Source organism: Cenococcum geophilum, assembly GCF_001692895.1.
Source record: "Cenococcum geophilum 1.58 unplaced genomic scaffold K441scaffold_11, whole genome shotgun sequence".
Lineage (NCBI taxonomy): Eukaryota > Fungi > Ascomycota > Dothideomycetes > Gloniales > Gloniaceae > Cenococcum > Cenococcum geophilum.
Genome location: NW_027137569.1, coordinates 220,456 through 243,688, shown reverse-complemented (window position 1 = coordinate 243,688; position 23,233 = coordinate 220,456). Strand labels below are relative to the sequence as shown.

Here is a 23,233-nt window from a genome sequence, read left to right as displayed (position 1 = left end):
TAAATTCCGTGTGTTTTATACTTCTAAAGTTAGTATGTGCGTGAAGAAAGGCATCCAGTGCATACTTGGTCTCGCTAATGTTAGCCAAACAACATCTTCTACATTTTCTTAGGTATCCACGTATCTCAACGTTTGTGTACAGACAGATACGTATTCAATGCATCAACTTCCTCTATTTATGTCCTGATATGGCTCCTGGAACCCAGCCGATTTCGCATCATTAAATAAGAAAACCCTTGTGCGTTAATATTGGATTGGATCTCGTCTAAGATTTTCTGCGTACCATGATGCTTCAAGGTTTGTTCGTCTTAGCTATCACTACAACACCTAATTGCTTCAATAATTTTACCAAGGCGGCATTTTCGGATGCCGGCTTGAATGTTTATCCAACATAACCAAGGGTGCTGTCGTATCCTTTGACATTGAATTGGTCCTTTAGAGTTACTGGAACTCCGTGTAGTGGCCCTATAACTTTCCCCTGCTCTTTGAAAAAATGATCCAGCTTTTTGGCATGCTTAAGGGCATCTTCTAATATAATTTCAGTAAGGCTCATAGATGTTTAGTGGACGCGAAAACCTTATTCATCCGTACGGAAGCACGTGCCAATTCGTCTGGGCTGGTTAGCGGAGCTGTTGAGTTGCTGAAAGCCGGGGTTCGAGAAAAATTTACATGTTCATGCGCAGCGGCCGTTCTGCCATCGTGTGATAATCACGTTAGAAACTAGATATTCTCCATATAGGAACCTGGAAGCTCCGGGTGCCGGGGTCATGCCTTTTGATGCAGGCGAGCAGAGACCCGCTGCGCTAATTTCTCCGGATGAGATGGTGGTGATAATCTCTTCTATTCGATCGATATCCGTAAGTTCTCGGCGGGAGTTGGCACCAGCATGTGAGTTTTTTTGGTCGCACTTTCATTGCATTGGCACAATTCGTCCTCTGGTTATCGATAAGATCCAGTCCAATAGAAATCGCTATTTTGTCAGTGCATGGATCACTTGATGGTAGGACGCTACCGCTGCGTGGGATACCTTTTGGCCTCAGCTCGAGCTTGCCGTTTCTGCAGCGCTTTGACAAGCCAAGTTGGCTGGGGTGAACACTGCTCATCTTGAAAACGATATCAGTTCGGGTGATGCTCCTTAGGGCTAATTTTTCATTTATTTTTCTTATACGACTCGCTGACGTTGAATTCTCTGAGCCTCGGGTTGCCTTACTGAGTATGGTACAAGCGTACCCCTACGTTCTCGAAAGTGGGGTGCCATAATTCGTGAGCCCGAAGAAAAGTTCCCACTGTTAACACAAAGCATCGTCATAATACCCCTGGCTAGTATCACACCACACAGCCGATCACAAATTTCTTCAGGCGCAATAGAGCTTTTAGTTGAGCTGAAATTCAGCTACCTACCTGCCATGAACGTCTTGAAGGTCGCATTGGACTGGAGGACACGACTCTACCCCCATTTTCCACGTCTGACCGACCTTGCATTAATACAATGGCCGCATCGATTTGGGAACGCATGAAGCGCAACGTGTCTCCAATGCGATCATCCTCATCCACTAAGTCGTCCCCAGGCTTGAGGGCTGAATCAATCAGATCTGACAGTATCGATATCATCCACACCGATACCGCTGCCGTCAATGGCGATGAATTTAGACCTTCGTTCAGTGATGTGGTCGTTGTTGGAGCTGGACCGTCCGGTCTTATGCTTGCGTTTGTATACCCAAGGCGGAATCTGAAGAGATGTGGCTGATTATGCTGAGTCATGTAGAGATAACCTTGTGCGCTTCGGAATAAAAGTCGGCATTTTAGACAACAGGCCAGACAGGACATCTACTGGCCGAGCTGATGGCATACAACCGAAAACGATCGAGACCCTCCGGCAGATGAGGTTGGCGGATCCCGTGTTACGGAAGGGTGTAAGGATATATGATATTGCTTTCTGGGTGAGATTATACTCCAAAAAAAATATTCATTGAAGCTGGGTAGTGGTTAATATCACATACCAATTTGCAGAGGTCCACCTTTAAGGAGACTTTACATCGCACTGGCAGAGAAATCCACTACCCCCCGGTTGTCGACCTCCTCGACCCTTACATTTTGCTCGTACATCAGGGCATGATAGAGTCACTGTTTGTGAATGATTTGAAGGAAAGAGGTGTTAAAGTCGAGAGAAATACGGCATTTGTGGATTATGAAAATGCCCCGGGGAGGTCATGCCCTCTGGAAGTGACTTGTAAAGCCAACGTAGACCAAGCTAGGAGATCTCTGGCAACAAAATACTTGGTGGGGTGCGACGGTGCGCATTCGCAAGTCAGGAAATGCCTACCAGACTCGAGACCAGTTGGGTCATCTTACGATGCTATTTGGGGCGTTTTGGACGGACAATTGGATACTGATTTTCCGGATATTTGGAGTAAGGTGATAGTGTACTCAGAGGAGTCCGGATCGGTTCTTATAATCCCTCGAGAACGTAACTTGACTCGATTATACATCGAGCTTAAACCGGATACGAAGGATGGCCAGGCGCAAGAGGAACACACAAAAGAATTTGTTATGCGGCGAGCACAAGAGATCATGGGACCGTATCGTCTCCGATGGAGGACTGTTGGTGAGTGTAATGTACAATTTTACCAAAATTCATGGATCTGACAGCTTTGAGAATGGTTTGGTCGTTACCAGATCGGGCAGCGTGTGGCAACTCGCTTCAGCGACGAGGCAAATAGAGTGTTTATTGCGGGGGATGTACGTGCTCATATGTAGCCTCGAGATAACTCTACTAATTATTTTTAGGCAAGTCATACTCATTCGCCCAAAGCAGCGCAAGGAATGAATACTGGAATGCATGATTCTTGGAATTTGGCATGGAAACTCAACTTCGCTGTTCGCGGCCTAGCAAAGTCATCCCTTCTCGCCACTTATGAACAGGAAAGAAAGAAGATTGCCGAGGACCTTATCAATTTCGATTACGAACACGCCAATGCCTTCGCTGTTGGAGATTCCGAAGCACTTGCACAGAACTTCAAGACGAACGTAGCTTTCATCTCTGGTGTTGGGGCAACGTATGGTTATAATGTTCTGAATGTGCCGACGAAACAACTTAGTCTTGGAAATATCAAACCAGGCTGTCTTCTTCCTCCTGCCAAAGTCACGCGGTTCATTGATAGCAATCCTGTCGACATTCAAAACGACATTCCAGCCTTGGGGCAATTCCGCATCTACTTTTTCGTGCACGACGTTCATGAAGCTAAGCCGTTCTTGGATTCAATTTGTACCCTCCACCAGTCTAGCTCTTCCTTCGTCGGTCGGGTCACTTCGGCAGGCAACGCCTCGTACACGCTTCAGCCACCTCTGGCAGCGCCTCATGATGAATTCGTACGTCCTGAACGTTATACACCTACTAGCGGCATATTTACCTACTCTCTTGTTACCGACATGCCTCGGAACGATGTTGAAATTGCAGATTTACCACCCGTGCTTCGCGATAGCCGGTGGACCTTTTACCTAGATGACATACCAAAAATGGATACGCGGAAGCAGAAATGCATTGACAAGTGGCTTGGTGGTCTCTCAAGGCAAGAGGTTGCAATTGTAAATGTTAGACCTGATGGTTATGTGGGGGCGGTCCGCCGCTGGCCGCAGGGCAGCAGGGAAAATGGCATGAGCGCCGTGCAGTGGATGGACGATTACTACGAATCCTTTTTACTAGATGCCTAAAAATGAAGAACCATATGCAGCACCATCGCTAGAGATAGAGTGGATTGATTTAATAGCGACATGACTCATTTAAGGGATCTAAAATGAAAACATATTCAATCGACTGGAATTTTCCAGCTTCTAGGAATGATATCCATAGGCTATGTACTCCGAATGGTGAGGTGCTGTTGAGGCTTATGACTGCGACCCAGAATCTTGGTTGGCAAGCCATCGTAGCCTGCAGAGCATGAATGCACTTAGAGGTACTTTTTCGGCTGGCGCTATCATTCCAGCTTTCTTGGAACCTCAACCCTCCATCTATTCCTATGGTCAACACAAAAAATCGGGGCAAGGTATCACAAATGCCATTGGTTCATGGTTAGATATAGAAAAAAGTATGTCGACGGCACAGCTATGGGCCAGAACCGCCCGTCTCAGGGCTATTTCGGTTCGTCGCAAGTGATTGTGCATCTACTTGCCTTCTTCAATCCCCCACTTTCCCTGTCACATTATCAGATTATTACCTGCGATATACATTTCAATCAGCTATACAGAGATCGACGATGAATTTGCCCTCAAACTAGATGATCAGCGCCAAGATGAGGCGAATGCGGTTGATAGCTTACCGGTGACACGGTTAACGTCAAAGGGGAGCACAAAGATCGGCACACAGGACACGTCGTTCCTCGAACCGAGAGAACTTTTCTTGAAACTACAGAAAGGAGCATCCTTAGATGTACTGAGAAGGTTCATATGAAAGAGCTCGGGTTGTACCGGGATGACCATCAATTCGGAGAAGTCTGTTCCCCAAGATGAGAGCGAGCAGGTATCACGTTCACCGACGGATTCAGACCAGGAGAAGGGAGTTCATTCTTCATATGTCGACATGATGGCAGAGAGATCGTATGGTTAGTTTGCAAATTTTCTTGCTTCGGGGCTTTTCGACTGACTTTATGTTGTAAAGTTCGGAAACTGGATCTTTATTTACTCCCTTTCCTGTCTCTGGTATACCATTCCGGAGAGATTACTTTAACCATACGGATAGCTAATAGCGCAATTAAGATGTACTTTTTCAACTCTGTGGATCGTGTAAGACCTAACTCTATACTGTGACTAAAACAGTTCCTAATTGCTGGCTGCAGAGCAACCTCGGAAATGCTAAAACCGATGGCATGGACAAAGATCTTGGCTTTGTCGGCGAACAATACTCACTCTTGATTCTGCTCTTCTATATTCCGAATGGCCTTTGCGACCTGCCTTTGAATATGCTAACCAAGCGCTGGTCAGGCAAAATCGTACTTCCAAGCTGTATGGGTCCTTGCTTTGCCCTCTTAGTATGTACGAAATTGCTGATACGGGTATGGCGCAGTGATGGTTGGCTGGGGTGCTTCTGCTCTCCTTCAGTGCGCAACGATGAATTTTGAGGGTATTTTGGTAATGCGACTGCTACTTGGGTATGGCACTTATAATCCCTTTTGTAATCCTCCGGAAATCCTTTCATAGGCTACAGAGCTGATGAGAATCTTCGCAGTGGCTTTGAAGCTGGGTTTTTTGCGGGGACTGTGTTCTACCTGACTTTGTTCTATACCCGAGGAGAGCTTGGCTTCCGCATTGCCATATTCTTCGGTAGTGCATTGCTTGCCGCCGCTTTTAGTGGACTGATATCGTACGGCGTCTTTCAGATAAATGACCCTCATGTTCAAGGATGGAAATGGTTGTTTATCATCGAAGGTTTCTGCCCAATTTTCACCTTAACCCTCCCACGTGAACACCTCTACCTCTCAAGGGTTTGACTTATTTGCTACGAGATCAATGTACCCACTCTTCTCCTCTACCACTAATTTTTGCGAGCAGGTACTATGACCATCATCGTCTCCACCATGGCTTTCTTCTGGCTACCCGCCGCACCTGATTCCGCCTGGTTTCTCACGACCCAAGAGAAAGCTGCTGCCAAAGCCCGCTCCCTACGCGATTCCTCCGGCGTCGTGGGCACCGAATTCAACCTGCGCGAGTGCTTCCAGATCTGGAAAAACTGGAAGTTCTTCCCTTGGTGCGTCATCAGCTTCACCTACCCAGTGGCATTCATCACTACCTCCAATTTCCTCCCGCAGATTGTGCAGCGGCTGGGTTACTCGGTCGTGAAAACAAACCTATGGACCGTCGCGCCTAATGCCGTGGGCTTCGTCGTGCTGCTCTGCGTCTCCTACTCGTCGGACCGGCTGAGGGAGCGTACATTCCACATCGTGTTTGCGCTATGCATCTCGCTGACCGGTATGATCATCCTTGCGGCGATCGATGTTCTCCGCCATAAAGGCGTTGCGTACTTCGCTTGCTTCATGATGGCCGCAGGCGCCTATATCCCGTCGTGCCTCGTCCATAGCTGGCACAATAATAATAATCTGAACGAGAACTCAAGAGCTGCTACCACCGGTTTGCTTGTTGGATTGGGAAATCTGGGCGGGATTTTGTCGGCGGCGACGTTTAGAACCGAGTATGCGCCGAAATATGTCCCGACGCTGATTGCGACGAGCTGCTGTAATGCAACTTGTATTGTGTTCACGTTGTGGTTGGGTGTCTGGATGAAGTGGGAGAATAAGAGGAGGAATAGGGAAATGGGAGTTAAGTTGAGGGCGGAGGATGTGGATACGAATGAGTTGGACCATGGGGAGAGAAGTGAGAAGTGGAGGTATTTCACATAGGAACTATGTGACTTTAAATCTTAGATTATGAAGTATAAGAATAAGGTGTGTTTAGACTTGCTTGATGAAAGTGGAATATCAGGCTGGCTTCTGCATACTATCACTTATCTGCTTGCTATTGACGGCCAAATTCTCGAACGTAACACCTGTGGTGTTCCTATCTTCATCATGCCCAACGAGAATGGGCGGATTAGCGTGAGTACCATTGTAGCTTAGATTCTTGATAGTCACGTTTGCGATTCCGCGCCCAGGCGGCGTGTTGTACTTGGCATTGAACATCACGCGCATGTTGACCACCTGGCCCAGCCTGAAGTCCTCCTCTCTAACATCCTCAATATAGACATTCGAGATGAAGTTGCTGTCGCCGGGATTGATTGCAATGCAGCCTTTGCGGCTCGTGGTGATCAAGCACAATGTTCCTGATCGTAACGTCGTCCATGGTGTTTCCGTGCGTACCCATAACGATAGGGTGTGCTACATCTGCCCATAAGCTGGAGTTCTGAATGATATTGCTGATGTTGCCATAGTAATCTAAGCGGTGACTGTAAATGGCAATGCTATCATCCAAATGACCATCAACTAGCGCATATTGGCAGCAAAAAAGATCGATGGCATCACCGTTGCCTTTAGAACTGAAAGAGCGAATGTTGCGGATGACCAGCTGTCCGGCCTCTCCCGCTACCACTGCGTAGCCGGCAGGACTGAGCATGATGACGCCGTCAATGGTGATTCCACTCGAGTACTCGACAAGGACTGCTCCACTAGGATTGTTGTAAAGCACACCACAGCCGCGTAAGATAGAGTTCGTTACGTTGACGAAGGAGACGCGCGCAGTGAGTATTGCACCACCCGTGAGGTAAACAGTTTTACTACTGGGGACGGACAACAGGTTCCCCGTTAGGTTGTTGTGCAGACCAGGCCTAAATAAATGACATTCGGGTCACCGGCAGACGGCACATTAAAATCGATGGTGTTGCTTAATAAGTGCAAGCAATCGAAGATATCGTTGTTGGTTTGGATCACCAGGTTGCGGGGTTTGGTGGGAGTGAAAGTTAGCGTATTGTCCCTCACTTTAGGCACTATGCCGTAGGAGTCTGGGCAGATGCGGGCAGAGTGAACTTTGCCCTTTGTGTACGTAACGGAGACTTCTACCGTATCGCAGAAGTCGAAATAGGCCATAGACGAATTCTGAATCATACCCACCCCGGTTGTCGTATTGGTGATATTGAGGGTAGTCAAATAGGCGTCGAGTAGTAAGCCATTTACTGTTTGGTGAACGTACTTTGATTGGAAACACATCTCTAGTCGTCATCCCTGTCGAGATAGTGTAGATCATGGGTTGTTGCCCAGAACATGAAGTCGGAGTAGAAAGAGTGGCATCAGTGGATTTTGAGGCCGCTGGAGTGGTGACATTAGGAGAAGCAGCATTTTGAGTAAAGACAAGGGTATTAAGAACACTAGCGGGAACGATAGACTTGATCGAGACCATCGTATCGTATAGAGCCGTAGAGCTAACCACCTTGTGACTTAAAGCAAAGCAAGAAGTAGTTGAGCCGTATGAAATATCGACGACATACTACAACAACTACCATACGGCTTTCAGTATGAATTATGTTCTTGTCAGCGAAGTAATTGATCTCCCGGCCCCTGTCCCGTCTCCATAGCTTAGTCTTCAATTTTCTTAAGCCGGGAAATGGTTATGATCGATAGCCCCATAGCTGAATCTGCACATATTAAGCAGTCTCCGCATTTGCGGGGAATAGTGAGGGAGTAGCCAGAAGCACATGGTTGCGGAACGCTGCCCTAATGTGCGGAGGATTGAGATGGAAACTCAGAGCATGCATCATATCCACTAAACAAACGGCTAATTTGGGAGTACATCGTGAAAGACAATGCATTCCTTACAGAACTCCAAGCCCAAGAGATTTTGTTTTCTGCTTGAATTCAGGTGTCTGGTCGAATTGATTTGATAGTCAGTAAGCAAGGAAGTATTGGATAAAGTGGATAGCAGAGAGCTTTTCTGGAGATTTCCACGAACATGTTTTTTGAACTAGGCCTTGGGATTTTAGCCCCCCTAGATGGCACATCATCTCTACGATCGAACCGGGAAGAGTTTCTCCGTAGTATCCTGGAAAGACTGGCCAGCCTTGATGGGAAAGGTTTTGGCAAGGGCGTTATAGTGGCTGCTTTTAGTGGCATATTGTTTAACTTCTTAAAACCGTAACTATAGTAGTTGTTACGGCACCCGTAACGGATCTGGTCAGGGGCTCGCTTAGGACTTGGCGCACACATATAGACGTCCTCCCCTCCACCTTCTGCTCCTCAGCTTGATATCCTCGTCGTAGGACAATCCAATTGTACAGGTTGCATGCGTGTTATGCCGTGCTCGTGCCTCGATTGACTGAGTTCGTGACAGTAGTAATTATATAATAGAGCCTTATAGTAGGAACTACGGTAGACTTATTAATGGGCTAGGTATATAGGTATTACTAGAAGTTAATAACGTAATAATAACTAGTGGAGTAGTTGCCTAATAGATTAACTCTAATTATATTCTAAGAATTACTACAAGGAAGGAACTATCTAGGTAGGGATTAAGGGTCCTTAAATACACAACCATACTTCTAAGAAAGTCGTTACTCTGTCTACTCTATCTGCTCTATTTACTCTATTATAGATCTCGCAGATTATACAGATTATATAAATCACATCACGTGACTCTGCTTACCATTCCTCGTTATATGGTTCCACGGGTTCCATCCCAGACCGTGCTTATATTAACCAACTAGCTTCTTCCAACTCCTCTCCAAGTAGTCGTAATATTATACTTAAAGCGTTCGTAACAATTGAGAAATTTCGTTAATATCCGAACTTATATTATCCTTAGAAGGTAATAAAGTCATTATATAAGATAATAGTAGGTAATTTAAAAATTTAAAGAAACCGGATAAACTATTAACCGAGGCCATCAATTAATCATTAATTATTTGATTGGCTTAATTGATATCTGATCTCGTATTTAATTGATTGGACTGACGCTTGGACTGATTGAACTTCCAATCAAATCTGTTGATTGTTGGCAGCACTGAATGTCACCCTTATCGTCCTCCACAAGATGTCACATATAAGTATCGTAGTGTTTAATATAGTGTAGGCCTAGCAAGTCGTCCGTCTAGCCTTTCGTTGAGGTTGCATAGGCATACCCACGAAGACGTTTATCCTGCTCAGTAATTTAATACTAAGTCTCCTAGTGTTGCTGCCCTTTCTAAATTATAAACGGAGGTAGGTAAGAGCCGTTAGCGCTAATTGTCTTAATTATAGAGACTAGCTCTCGTGTTCCTGGTTATTAAACAGTCCGATTCTTTAACCTCTCCTTACTAGTCTTGCCATCTACGATTACTCGGGCTAATGCTGCGAGGCCTAGCATTACCCCTTTTTCGTTAAAGTTGTGCATAAATTTGGAGTGCTTAATTAAGTATTTATCCCATACGCTTTAAAAGAACTTAAACCAGTTGCGAATAATAACTGGATCATTATTCTAGGCTCTCTGGCAATCTAATCAACGACTTATAATACTGTAGAGCCCGTGGCGTTATATAAATCTCTCCCCCTAATATTTACCTATAACCCTGCCTTCTGTTAAGAACGAGTTCGCAATTGTAGGAAGCATATTAACTCTTATTGGAAAGCCCCAGGACTGACATTCGCGTATCCATTTGATAATTTGATCCTCCTGATAAGCATGCAGTAGGGTTTTATGGGCCAGGTGTCGAGGGAGACGCCCAGCAAGACGATGGGCAANGGTAGAGGGTGGTAATGCGCGAACGTCGGAGGCTTTGCGAATCGACGGCTCAACGCCCAATTCAACGTCTTGTATAGCTTTTTGTATGGAGGTTTCGGCTTCGCGAGAACTGAATTTAGGAAGGGACATGGCGATTTGTGCTAGAAATTTTCGATTTGGGTGTAATTTGGCAGGGAAGAAGGGGAGGCATGGGCGCGAATGTCTCGCTAGGGGGGGTGTCTCGCTTCCTGGGGTCCCACGTTAGAATCTATCCCTTCCAACGGTAAAATAGGTCCTACCGTTATCAATAAGGTCCAGCCAATAGAATCAATGGGATCAAGGCTCCCTAACCATACGCGTACTTTTGATTCTGGTGTTCGCACACGGTCCAACTCTCGTAGAACCCTACCGTTGGAAGGAATAGCTTTTCGCCTAGATTATATCACCATAATTGGTCGCGAACGTGCGGGAACACCTTGATCGAATCAAGGAACCGTAGAGTCAAACCTCAATGTTCCAGAGATCCTCTGTGTCGATATATATTATGACGATAAAATCATGAATCCAATTTGGTCCTGTTAATGGTAAAGCTTTCCTGAAAACGATTTGACCCTAACTTTATCCCTACGTAGAAATGGCCGACTTTGAATGACTATTAAGCTAAACTCTCATATTGATTGATTAACCTCCACGGCACCAATCCTCGAAGCACTGTCATACCATCATGCACCACTGCCCAGCGGACCTTACTCAAATGCTTCACCACTACCGCCGTAAGTCCGCTGGTGCGGCGTCCTCTTAGAGCCGCCAGGTTCTCTGGCCTCGTGCTCGTCATGGCACCAATCAGCGTGTTCATCTCTTCTTTGGCGTCCCAAATAATCTCGTCCTCTTCGTCCGCACCACCATGGCCCCGATCCCCGCAGTCAGAGCTAGTGTTGGAGCCGCCGGCGGGAGGTCGCGCATGGTGGAAGGCCCAACAGGTCAGGGTGGCAAGATAAAGACACCAGGGGAAATGGAACAAGCCCATAGCATCGAAACCATCTAAACTTCTCACACCATCTCGGACAATATGCGCTGCATGCCACGCTGCCCGGCTCGCAGACCTCGCGTCTTCCGTAGCCCAGCGCTTAACCACTCGCTGAGAGCGGACATAGTCAGGGCGGGTAACGGGGCGGCCCAGGATATGTCTTGCGCCGGCGTAGATCTGTAGATCGAGAAACTCGGCGTTGAGAATTACATGCGCAGCATGGTATATGGCGTTATTGGCAGTGGTGAAGCACAAGAATTCTTTTCTCAACTCGGGATTCTCTGGGGTGAACAGGCCCATATATTTTGTGCAGTAGGAATCAAAATCTGCCTTCCAGGCATCGTAAGACTTCGCCATGCGCGCTTTCCAATCTCCGATGGGTGTACCATTTCCCATTAAACCTGCGAGAGGTTAGCTGGTAGTGAAAGAAGCTAAATCCTAACGCTTACCCAGTGATGTTTGGTCTCTGCGTTTCATATCCCAAGAAATCGACATGAGTCCGTGTAGAAGAAGAACTCGTGAAAGCGCATTGATATTCTTTGCGGAGGGAGGCCCTGAAGGACTAAGATACGTCTTGAGGCATGCCAAAAACAGTGGTTGAGGTTTCTGGCGTTTACGCAGCTGATGCCAGTTTTCGGCAGAATCAGCTTCCCAAAGTGCTTGGTTGCATGGTAGGGTCGATCGAAGTTCAAATGCGGACATGCACAGTGACTGACAGAACAGCACTGCGTGTTGTGTGTCCCACATGAAGCATAAAAAGGCTAGTCTTGCTCAAGTAAGCAGTATATCCCTTTGGTAAGGCTATGGCAAAATACCTTTTCTTCTGCTCTGCTTCCGCCCACGTTTTCCAATCATCCTCGAGATCGTCAGTGCCATCTTCGACAGATGGTGTGCGTATGAACTGACAGTCGCTTCTGCGGATGAGGTTGATAAGAAGACCGTGGAAGAGATGAGACATGTCGTGTTGCTTTCGACCTGCTCGGCTTTTGCCAAAACATTCCACAAGCAGGATAGTCTGAAGAACCCAGAGTTCGGGTTTAGCTGTGAAAGCGGAGTTCGCAAATATCTGCGGACGCAGAATATCGTGTATGCAGACCTGTCAGGATTAGCTAAAATGTTATTTTTGTTATCACATTATCTATTTACCGCCAGTTGATGGGGGTCCTTTTCACAATAAGTGGCGCCCACAAGGAGGACTGAAATGAGGAGAAGTGTATCCACATGTGATGCATCGAATGTGGCTTGATGAAGTAAAGGGTATGCAGTGTTGAAGCGGGTGAAATACAGATCGCAGTAGGTCTGCAGGTGTGAGAGAGATAGTAGAGGATGATCTCGGGTAATACAAGAGCCATCTGGCGTCTCAGGCCGAGCAGAATCTATTAGATTCAATATCTGGTTTCGAGCAAACTCATCAATAACGGGGAGGTTATTCGAACGATGAAGCATCGACATTGGGCGTTCCATATCCGCAGGGAGTACGGTGACAAACTTTTGGGATGGAGTTATTTCAGTGTTGGTAAGACCTCGGGATTTTCGAGTATCGCTTGCAGATCTTGATTCAGTAGAATTGTGGGAATTATTCATCGAATGATCCTGGAAACCCATACCACCATTAATCTGAGAGCTTAACTCTATGAATGGCGGAGAAACAATAGGTTCGTTTAGATTACTAGGATGGGAAGGCTCGGAGTAGTTTGTCGACATGGAATTCCTCCCTCGTACCGTTGAAAACTCACTACCAGTTGGGGTAGGGTCTGGTGGAATGCCACTAGAGTATTCTGGGAGAGAATGTTGATTCGGAATGTCGATAGGCATTTGGCATTGCGAAAAGGTTTCAGTGGCAAGGTTCGCCGGAGTAACATCGCCCTGAACAGATGATAGATCAACATTAAACAGCCATTCATAGTTGCTCATGGTGGTATATGGCATGTTGAAAGAGCTGGCTTTGACAACGTCAGCATTGCTCAGAGATCTGAATCGACAGCTAGCATAGCCTAGAAAAGAGAAACTCAATAGAGCGCTTATTCCAAACAGCTTTCGCCTCGTGCATTCTGCATCGAGCTCTAAGGTCGCTTCAAGCAGTTATAGCATTTCAAGTAGGAGGGGTAGTATGGTCTAGACCTAGGTTCGCTTCAAGTATCAACCTACATCAAGGCATACCGCTCATACCCCATGTATCAATCATAAGCTTTTTAGCCTCAAGCCAACCATCACAAAAGTTCGGAGACGGAGTTTTACAATTACAAGGGTAAGCTGCTCTATATACAGTAACAGAAAATGAGGCCTTACCTGTATCTGGGTTGAATGGGTATGGTGGATCTTCGGTCTGCCCCTGGATTATGGGTGGAGTGGGGTTGGATGACCAAAAATGTTCTTCAGTCTGAGGGCGATATATATCCGAAGGTGGTAATGGATGTAAATTATTCAAGGGATTGAAAGTCCATAAATCTCCTCCAGGAAATGCAACATCTTGATCATCTGTCCGTGGTCGCCCGAAGGAGTTGCTCGTAGAGATTGGCGGTGATATTGGAGCACCGTTATGGGCGTTGTTGGAATGACTGAAATTGGAGCTTTCCTCAGTCTGTGCGCGTTGCTGTTGTTGCGTTGTCAAGTTTGGACGTTTGGGAACGATATTTCCATCGGCATCCTTCCACATTCGCTTCCTGGTGTTGAGTATTCCAGAACCTTCTGCTCCTGCCTCGGCATCCTTCTGGCGGTGACGGGCAATATGCCTCTCTATAACCCATTAGTGATCGGTCTTCCAAGGATGGGGATTGATGGGGGGTCAAGGGTTGATTCAAGCAATCTTGCCCTGCATAGCCACACATCCACATAGTGGTGGCTTGGTATACCCCAGTGCCCAAAGTCTTTCACTTCGCATATCAAGAAATGATGGACCGAGAGCCTCAGGATCAAAGTATGTAGATCAATATGATCCATGATGCCTGCAGGTGTGTTTCAGGCGTACATCGCGGATGCAGCCCTCGGCAAAGACAGCTTGAATCAAACTAGGGACAGATCAACCGAAAGAGGCGGTAGTGAGGAGCAGTAGAGGCTTGGGAATGACGAATACCACCATTCATGATTTCAAGAATTCGCCCACTCTCGAAAACGGAAAAAGAAATAGGTCGTACCCCGGACTCACCAAGCAGATCCCGCCGTTTGAAATGTGCTCTACACCTCTCGCATGTATTCTCGCCAGCCGTGTGGTTGAGGAGGTGTCTTTGCAAATGCTCCGACCTCGTGAAACTCCGCCCACAACCCTCAAATCCGCATAAAAACTTCCTAATCGGAACGCCATTGGCGTCTGCGTTTCTCTTTCGAGTATTTCGTTGCATAGCATCCGCCATCATTGCAAAGTAGGAGCTCGAGGTCACCCGACTGATCGTGCAAAGGACGGAGTAGAGGAAGGTTAAACGCACGCTGAAAGCCCATGGTGGACAAGGCAATTCCCAAGTTTCTAGAGTGTCTTATCACGGGCCTAGATACAGCCATTCGGTCCGGTATATGCAGCTGCAAGGTACTGTCCTACGTAGCACTTTTAAGAAAGGGCTAGGATTGGTGTGTCGAATGGAATTGTTGGGAGAAGAGCCGATTTACCCTCCGAAATGCGAGACGCGCACTGGCCAAGCCTTAAAAGTGGGGGTGCATGCCGTGGGGGATTTTTTGGGCATGCCGTAGTATGCCGTAGCGCGGTCGGCTATTACTACCCGCAACCACCATTAGACAGATCGCAATTACATACCAAAAGCGTCAAATCAAGCCTATGCTCCGGATCAAATATCAATTTTTGGGACAATCTGCTTATGCTACACTAACAAAGAAGTTCGACTCTCCCTCCTTGCGAACAACTTCAGCCTTCCTCACTAAATCATCGACAACCGCTAATCTCAGTCTCTCTGCGGTTGCGGGACTATCCAAAACCAACGGCTCTTTTACTCCATTCATTTCCCTTGCAGCCCTCACTGCCTCCCTCAGTGCAAAGAATACCGTAGCCCCAAGGAACAGTGGTGGCTCGCCAATGCCTTTGCTGCTCTGGATAGTGCGAAGGTGTTTCCATGTCAAGGGCTTGCCTTGGCCGTCATGTCGCAGCATGCTGGCATTGAAGACTTGCGGAATATCAGAGAAACTAGGGATTTTATAAGTGCCGGGGCCACGAGTCGCAAGCTCGCCAGAGAGAGTCCAGAGAGATTCTTCCATTGTGAAGAGACCCTGACCTTGAACGAAAGCGCCTTCGATTTGTCCATAGTCGATCGCTGGATTGATAGATTGGCCGACATCCTGTTGAAATCATTAGCTTGATAGGTTGACAGACTTGCGCCGCTTACCATCATGATATCCGTACGAAGCACAGTATGATCCCCAGTAAGAAGATCCAGCTCGACTTCGGTAACTCCAACACCCTGTGTGAAGTAGTAATACATTGGCTTGACCGTATCGACATTTGTATTTCCCCACTGGTACCCAATCTTCGGCATCTTCCAGAACCCATTAGCAGCAAGGTTTACGCGGTCAAAATATGCGGCATGCGCAATGGTTTTCATAGGCGCATCAAGCCCGTATTTTTCCCTGTACGGTTTGAGACGTTCGTTGAGAATCTCGCAAGCATTCTTTACAGCCATACCGTTCAAATCACTTCCGGATGATGCTGCTGTTGGAGATGCGTTGGCGATCTGATATGTTTGACTGTCATGGGTGTAAATGGAATCCATTGGAACACCAAGCTCCTGGGCTGCAACCTGGCACATTTTAGTATAGAGTCCCTGCCCCATCTCAGTACCGCCATGATGAAGTAATACGCTCCCATCAGCGTATATGTTGACAGTTGCTCCAGCCTGATTGAGATGAAGAGCAGTCGCAAAGCTCAGCCCGAATTTCGTGGGAATAAGGCATATACCACGCTTCTTCCATTTGTTCGACTCGTTAAACTTGGCGACTTTAGCCTTGCGAGAATCATAATTGGAGGAGGCACGGATTTGGTCAAGAAGTGTGGGTATGTGCCAATCCTCATCGATTTGTTGAAAGAACGGCGTTCTATCTCCAGGCTTATACAAATTCTTCAAACGAAGCTCATCGATATCTATGCCGCTCAGTCCTTCAGCGACAGTTGACAATATAGTCTCCGTAACGAACATAGCCTGCGGAGCACCGAAACCCCTAAATGCCGTATTACTGTGAGTATTTGTTTTACAGACGTGGCCACGGAGGTAGACGTTCGGGATCTCATAGCAGTTGTCCAGATGAGTAATGCAACGATCCATGACAGCACCGCTCATGTCTTGAGAGAACCCAGCATTATCATACGAATCTGCGTCTAATGCTAGAATCTTGCCGTCATTGGAGACACCGACTTTCCACCTGACCTGGATAGGATGTCTCTGACCACTAAGCATCATATCCTCGTCTCGATTCAGCATGAGTCGCATTGGTCGGCGCTCTTTCTTAGCAGAAATGGCAAGAAGGCAAGCAAATGGAACGCTGCGTGACTCTTTGCCTCCGAATGCACCACCCATACGTTTCACGCGAGCATTGATTCGGTTATTTGGGACGCCAGTAACCTGGCTGACGAATTCTTGGGTCTCCATGCTAACTCATTATTAGATGGCTAGCCAGTGGCAGACGATGGAAGATTTTATGAAAAGATAAGTCCACTTGAGTTAACAATGCAGGAGATTTTTCACTCACCAATTCTGAGTGGACGACCAGACTTCCATGGAGCCATCTTCATTATGTGGAATGACTAAGGAAGCATTAGTCTCAAGGTAAAAGTGTTCTTGACCACCAATTCTCGTCGTCCCCTCAAATATTTTATCGCACACATCAAAAGCGTCTTCCATCTTTCCACGGATAGCTGCACCTTTTTTGAGATCCTTTTCATACTTAAAAAAGCTCTGGGCCTTGATTGCTTCATCGATAGTGAGAATGGCCGGGAGTTCTTCGTAGGAAACTCTTACAGCACGGGCTGCTGCCTGGGCTTCTAATACTGTTTCCGCGTAAACCATGCCGATAACCTGCCCATAATGCTGGACTTCACCATCGGCAAAAAATGGCTCGTCCTTTGATATAGAACCCCATATATTCGCCTCCTTTGGAATGCTATTCTTGTCAATATATCCAACCACCCCATTCATTTCAAGTGCAGGAGCCCAGTCGACCTCAAGCAGCCTTGCATGGGCTTTTGAGGATAACACTAGTCCTCCGAATAGCTCTCGCTCCTGGCGTGGCATGTCGTCAACGTACTCCGCTTCTCCAGTGCACTGCTTGAGGGCAGATAAGTGAGGAACCTGTTTTCCAATGACTCGTTGCTCGTTCGGATTGTAATCATCTCTCAAGCCTTGCGAAAGACCTCGTTGGATTTCCTCGATGATTTGATCGTCAATTCTTCTTAAATTAAAATTTGCCACTGACTCGTGCCAAAAGCGGAAAAAAAGAGATAAAGCCAGTGTTCTCCGGTAATGGGCCATGCCTCCAGGAACGCTGAAGCTCAAATCAAAGTCCTTTACCAGTGCACCAAGACCTAATTCCAGGGTCTCCGGAATTGCCCATTTCTTTCCAACAAGGGCATCTCCAGATCTTCTGGCTGCTAAAGTAGTTGGGGCCATGCCACCATACGCGAGGGTGATTTCTTCAACAATTCCTTGATCGTTTAATCTAACGCGAAAGCCTGCAGTAACAATGGCAATGTCATCGTCTTTCCTCTTGGCTTGTTTATAAGCTTTGATAACTTCTCGAGTATCCGAGCTAGCAAGTGGAATACGAATATGGGTGATCACCGCGTCAGCTGGTAGGCTCGTCGTTCGATATGCAATGAAGAGCTGCTCGACCGGAACTTGAAATGTGCCCTTCGACTGGGTTCGAGCAACAACAGAAGCACCTGCAGATAGAAGGACCGGGTTAGCGTCAGATATCGGCGACGCAGTTGCAACATTTCCAGCTAAGGAAGCAACATTCCGAATTTGCCGACCGCCAAAATATCGAAGTTGCTTTCGAAGAGCCCCCAGAACCATAGCTCTTTGTCCTAGCTTTTCGTATACATCCTCACAGATTCGTTCTAATTCCGTCAAAGAAGTATTTGCAGATAGGTAAATTTCATCCATGGACTCCAGTTCCAGCTTTGACTTCGGCAATTTCGTTTCCTTTAGTTCCTCGATATCTGAAACATATACTAATACAGAAAAGTCCGAATTTTTGAACCGTACTTCGATCTGTACTTCACTCGCGCCTCCGACAAGTTTTGCTGAGGGATAAACACCCTTCAATTCTACAAGTTGATCCAATGTAACGGGCCGAAACCATATCTTCCTTTCATTTCCGTAACACACGGGTTTCTGCTCGTACTTCCACAGCGCAGGTGGGAATATGAGTTCCGTGCCAGGGGAATATTCAGCGAATTGTAGCTTGGGCACGCCTTTCTGCGATTTTAAGAGTGGAGCGTCGAGAGCTGTTCCCACTTTAGTGTTTTCGGAACGATTTTCGGCATCATTTCCGATTGGAGTTTGCAGGCATTTGACGGGCCTGGAGTACGTGGTTCCATTGATAAAGGAGTCTTGATCTAGTCCCTTCCTTATCTCAACATTTGCAAGAATCCGCTCTTCGTCAGATATCGAGGACGGTTCGGTAGAGGGACTGCCCGTCGCAGACTTCCTGTCCGGTGTACTGCTGCTGTTTGATGGTGTATCCCGGCAGCATCCGCCGGGCCTACTGCAAGAACCTGTTGGTGGACTCCCACAGCTGCCCTGGACGACATCCAAGAGCTTGGCTTGAAGATCAGAAGTGCCGCAATCCTTATAATCTTCCGTCAAATGCCCTTGGAGATCTTCTGTAATGAAAGTCTTCGCCGCTTGGAGAATTGGTTTGTACCCTGTACATCGGCAAAGATTTCCATCCAGATGGCCCCTTAGTTCGATATCGCTAGCTGAGAGGTGGAATGCCTTAGTATCGACATCATAAGAATTTCTGATTAGGGCATACAGTGACATGACAATGCCCGGTGTACAAAAGCCACATTGCGACCCGTGGAGTTTGGCTATTCGCTCCTGGAGAGGGTGCGGATTCGAAACGTTCCCAATGCCTTCGATGGTAATAACATGTTTTCCATCTGCGCCAACTAGGGGAAAGAGGCAGGCGTTGACGGCTAGATGCGAAACCTTCCGTTTCTCCCGTACATCCTTTGTCTGCAGCACCACGGTGCATGCTCCGCAACCACCTTCTCCGCAACCAAGTTTTGTTCCTTTAAGGCCATGCTGAGCGCGAATATAATCTAATAAGGTCCAGTGCGGATTCGGGTTGGATAAAATAACTTTCCTGCCATTGAGATAGAAGTTGAGGTCGGGCGACTGGTAGGTTGCCTGAATGAGGGGGCTTAGCGAGTCGGCAGCCGAAAGCGGTGGCGGTGGATCTGCCAGGGGCTTTTTGGGAGGCGATGGAAGAGCCATGTTGAAGTTCCTGTCTAGCAGCTCTAGACCAGTATTCATTTTTCCAAGGTCGGATTATCTGGTATGCAGTAATCGCCACCAAAACGAGGACCCCTCAACTGCTGACGCTACCATTCACACCGCTGATGCCCCGTCCGCATGGATCCGCAGCTTGCAGCTACTTTGCTCGGCTAGGTTTCGGGTATCCCACCTTTCTCCCACTCTGCCAGCCCCATCTTTACGACGTCAAAGTGAACCCGAGGCTTGGTTATCGACGTGATGGCTTTGGAAGCTCTACAAGGCTGGCATGGGCTATATAGAAATCATATTTTCCTTAAAATTTCCTATTATATTTAAGTTTCCCATCCCAGAATTAAAATCACTTTGATTAACTCCCGCTACATCACCATGGCAGGAGCACCATCAGTCCCAGGCCCTGCACCTCTAAAGGACTCGGCGCTTTTTAAACCATTGAAACTAGGAAGGTTGGAATTAGACCACAGAGTCTGCCAGGCCCCATTGACGCGTATGCGAGCAAGGAAAGAGAGTGATGGCATCTTCGTACCGTGTGACTTAAATGTCGAGTACTATAAGCAGCGAGCGAATAGAGGCGGGTTTCAGCTAACCGAAGCTACTGACATTTGTCATTATGTGAGTTCTTGGGCCAAAGGCTGTAGATTCATTCACTAACGAAGATGCCCAGGCGGGCGGTTATCCAGGCGTACCAGGCATATTCTCTCCCTCTCAAATTTCCGGCTGGAAAAAGGTCACAGACGCGGTACACTCCAAAGGAGGTTTTATCTTTTGCCAAATTTGGCATACTGGGAGAGCATCACCTACATCATTCAGGAATGGACAGCAGCCCACAAGCTCAAGCAATATACCAATAACCGGCAAAGCACTCGATGGAACCGAATACTCCAATAATCCACCACGACCGATGACAATTGATGAAATCCATTCAACAACTAAAGAGTTTGCTGCAGCAGCAAAACGCGCACTAGAGGCCGGATTCGATGGAGTCGAAATACACGGTGCTAACGGCTACTTGATCGACCAATTCCTTCATGACAACGTGAACAGACGGACAGATTCCTACGGAGGCTTTGTAGAAAATCGATGCCGGTTTCCTTTGGAGGTTATAAAGGCAACGTGTGAAGCCATCGGGAGTGATCGTGTGGGTATTCGGCTATCTCCCTACAATTATTTCCAGGATACCAAAGACAGCAATCCGAACAAGCACTGGGCTTATCTTTGTGCGCAAATTGCAAGCCTTCCGGAGACTCAAAGACCCGCATACGTTCACATGTAAGATATCTCTTCTGTATTCGAATAGCATATCCACTATCTAAACCTTCCCAGGGTTGAGCCACGCTTTGATGAAGTACTTGATGAGCAAGCCAAAATGGATGCTCTAGCCGCCTACACCTCTCCAGAAAGTGGCGTAGAAGCTGAGGCCACGGTCAAAAACCCGAACTCTCTTGTCCCCTTCCGGCGGATCCTTGCCAGAGGCGGGGTCAAGTTTCTTGCTGCAGGTGGATTCAATAGAGATAACGCGGCACTGAAAGTTGAAACTGATGATGCTGATGCAATCATATTTGGTCGATGGTACCTAGCTAACCCAGATTTGCCAAAGAGGCTGCGCGAGGGATTGCCACTTAATCAATATGATCGGTCAACATTTTATGGAGCGAATCCACCGGAGAAGGGATATACAGATTACCCTTTCTTTGAGCCGCAGCCCATTGTGAATGGGGCATAAGATTAGCAGAGCTGAGCGCTACATTCTTTCTGTGAAGAGCAAATTTCGGCATATGGTGAAGGAATTTTTTTCTTTAGCATTTCAAATTAGGGTCTGTGGAACGGCTGTGCAGGCTACGAAGATGGTACGCAGTGGTATAGAGGGCCGCAGAGTCCTTCGGCATTGTAACGACCAGTCTTCTTAAATGTCAATCACAGTATAAGGACTTCATCCTCTGATTGTAGAAGTAGCCCCGCCGAACCTGTGAGCTTGAACTGAGCCATTCAGCTCGCTCTCCTAACATCTCCCTGATGACCTCATCTTCAACAGTTACTCCCATTCCTATCTTTTCCAGACTCCCAGCCCCAATCTCACCACAATATAGCACCTTATCCAGCCGAGTGGGCCCATATCGTTTCCTCGCCATCTCTTGACTCTGGAAATCCCAAGTGCATCCCTCTTCAGCATCTTCCTTAACCCCAAGTTCAAGACACGCATCCCTGAACCCATTCTCTTGAGGTAGTGTTCGATCCAAGGGTTTATTGGCATCCATATCTCTTGCAAAAACTCCCGCATACGCATCGTCATGAAACTATTTTTCTACACCTTTTATCTGCAATAGACGCAATGGCAGGTTGGAGGCCATAGAATCAAGATGGATATCACAAAACCCGAAGATACTCTTCTGCAAAGTTGGCTCCGCGGCCTCCTCCAAAGCGTTTTCGTAGACATAATAAATAGCCATATCCACTAATAGACCATTACGAAGGCATTCCGAGAGGTACCTTAATCTGGAAACCTGCTTCACGCTCAAACGGTGATCGAGCAGAGTGACGGTGTCATAAGAGCTAGAGCCCCAATTTAATGAAGTGCAATCTGTTAAGGCGAAGAGGCTACGGACCCAAGGCGTATTTCCAATTTGCTTGAGAACCGAGCCTACCATTTCTTGAAGGAAAATACTGCGGCTTAAGATTTTGGAATATCCGAAATAACGCTCTCAAGATAATTAAGAGCGGATGCCATTCAGGCTTCAGCAAATGGGGCCATGAAGTCGATATTCCGCGTTATGAGACGGAGACCTGTTATGGTTTCGAATGAGATATTCTGCTGTTTCACGCCTGTAATTATAGCCTACCATTCTCCGTCTATGAAATAGTAATAGGGTTGAGGCTCTGGCACGCGTTGAAGTTGTTTCTCTGTGGGTTTCTCCACGAGGGATGGCGCCTTTCCAATAGCGGATGAGCTCATCTTGCTATGCAATCGCGTTATATATTGGAGCTTTCGTGGATAGCCACGAATAAGGCGAAAATCTGGTCCAAGTCATTTCATTGTGATTTTGGCTGAACAATGAGAGAGCTGAAATAATGCATGACTTTATACCGATCGCGCAAGGCTTTGGAACCAATCCCGAAAGGGCTGTATCCAAGCATCCGAGCTTCATGCATCTTCATCAGCTTACACAGGCTATGCCCTAGATTTAGAAAATTGAGAGCCAGGAGTTAAACTCCGCAGCGTATGCTGCCAGGACCCTCCATGATGGGGAAATAACCGTTAACAGTAGTAACTACTTTAAGGTTAAGTGGAGATATAAATATACAAGATACTAACTTATAACTAGTTACGGTTAGGCAGTTATAGGAAATTGTTAATAGGTTAAATAAGAACAACTAAATACTTAAAAAAAGACTTAATAGGATTGGAGCAGTAAAGGTTAAGTTACCTTTAATTAAACAATTCTTAGGGGAGAGATTAAAGCTTAAAGGATTCCTAACGTAAATGTATTTTAAAGTTATATAAGAAGGGGCTAAGTTAGCCATAATAATAAATTAGATAGCCTACGTAGGACTATTCCTAATAGGTTAGGCACTTAAATAGTTTAAA

At 46.8% G+C, this 23,233-nt stretch overlaps 8 protein-coding genes across 8 annotated transcripts; 3 read left to right on the top strand and 5 right to left on the bottom strand.

The window, feature by feature from the left end:
• Nucleotides 1-65: 65 nt before the first annotated feature.
• On the bottom strand, nucleotides 66-664 carry K441DRAFT_656192 (uncharacterized protein). Its single transcript, XM_067647973.1, has one exon. It carries the CDS (start codon nucleotides 551-553, stop codon nucleotides 383-385), a length of 171 nt encoding a protein of 56 aa, XP_067506400.1. The 5' UTR covers nucleotides 554-664; the 3' UTR covers nucleotides 66-382.
• Nucleotides 665-1,534: 870 nt separating this feature from the next.
• K441DRAFT_549564 (FAD monooxygenase-like protein) lies at nucleotides 1,535-3,711 on the top strand (the record flags this gene model as incomplete). Its single annotated transcript, XM_067643010.1, has 5 exons — nucleotides 1,535-1,707; nucleotides 1,766-1,940; nucleotides 2,011-2,605; nucleotides 2,657-2,739; nucleotides 2,788-3,711. 5 exons carry the CDS (start codon nucleotides 1,535-1,537, stop codon nucleotides 3,709-3,711), a joined length of 1,950 nt encoding a protein of 649 aa, XP_067506399.1.
• A 757-nt stretch (nucleotides 3,712-4,468) lies between these two features.
• Nucleotides 4,469-6,389, top strand: K441DRAFT_685613 (MFS general substrate transporter; the record flags this gene model as incomplete). The annotated part of the gene is made up of 6 exons (XM_067651904.1): nucleotides 4,469-4,598; nucleotides 4,736-4,779; nucleotides 4,833-4,998; nucleotides 5,060-5,144; nucleotides 5,201-5,421; nucleotides 5,545-6,389. 6 exons carry the CDS (start codon nucleotides 4,469-4,471, stop codon nucleotides 6,387-6,389), a joined length of 1,491 nt encoding a protein of 496 aa, XP_067506398.1.
• Nucleotides 6,390-6,467: 78 nt separating this feature from the next.
• K441DRAFT_685612 (glycoside hydrolase family 28 protein) lies at nucleotides 6,468-7,688 on the bottom strand (the record flags this gene model as incomplete). The annotated part of the gene is made up of 3 exons (XM_067651903.1): nucleotides 6,468-6,775; nucleotides 6,846-7,309; nucleotides 7,342-7,688. 3 exons carry the CDS (start codon nucleotides 7,686-7,688, stop codon nucleotides 6,468-6,470), a joined length of 1,119 nt encoding a protein of 372 aa, XP_067506397.1.
• A 388-nt stretch (nucleotides 7,689-8,076) lies between these two features.
• K441DRAFT_24766 (uncharacterized protein) lies at nucleotides 8,077-8,318 on the bottom strand. Its single transcript, XM_067640751.1, has one exon. The coding sequence runs from the start codon at nucleotides 8,285-8,287 to the stop codon at nucleotides 8,123-8,125; it is 165 nt and encodes a 54-aa protein (XP_067506396.1). The 5' UTR covers nucleotides 8,288-8,318; the 3' UTR covers nucleotides 8,077-8,122.
• Nucleotides 8,319-10,486: 2,168 nt separating this feature from the next.
• On the bottom strand, nucleotides 10,487-14,630 carry K441DRAFT_656187 (uncharacterized protein). The gene is made up of 6 exons (XM_067647972.1): nucleotides 14,343-14,630; nucleotides 13,487-13,933; nucleotides 12,344-13,140; nucleotides 12,013-12,293; nucleotides 11,647-11,963; nucleotides 10,487-11,598 (listed from the first exon to the last, which is right to left on the bottom strand). The coding sequence occupies exons 1-6, from the start codon at nucleotides 14,545-14,547 to the stop codon at nucleotides 10,826-10,828; spliced, it is 2,820 nt and encodes a 939-aa protein (XP_067506395.1). The 5' UTR covers nucleotides 14,548-14,630; the 3' UTR covers nucleotides 10,487-10,825.
• Nucleotides 14,631-14,966: 336 nt separating this feature from the next.
• K441DRAFT_606426 (uncharacterized protein) lies at nucleotides 14,967-19,684 on the bottom strand. Its single transcript, XM_067645403.1, has 3 exons — nucleotides 16,883-19,684; nucleotides 15,526-16,783; nucleotides 14,967-15,478 (listed from the first exon to the last, which is right to left on the bottom strand). The coding sequence occupies exons 1-3, from the start codon at nucleotides 19,669-19,671 to the stop codon at nucleotides 15,002-15,004; spliced, it is 4,524 nt and encodes a 1,507-aa protein (XP_067506394.1). The 5' UTR covers nucleotides 19,672-19,684; the 3' UTR covers nucleotides 14,967-15,001.
• Nucleotides 19,685-19,690: 6 nt separating this feature from the next.
• K441DRAFT_631606 (12-oxophytodienoate reductase 1) lies at nucleotides 19,691-21,597 on the top strand. Its single transcript, XM_067646320.1, has 3 exons — nucleotides 19,691-20,262; nucleotides 20,315-20,919; nucleotides 20,974-21,597. The coding sequence occupies exons 1-3, from the start codon at nucleotides 20,020-20,022 to the stop codon at nucleotides 21,371-21,373; spliced, it is 1,248 nt and encodes a 415-aa protein (XP_067506393.1). The 5' UTR covers nucleotides 19,691-20,019; the 3' UTR covers nucleotides 21,374-21,597.
• Nucleotides 21,598-23,233: the final 1,636 nt, after the last annotated feature.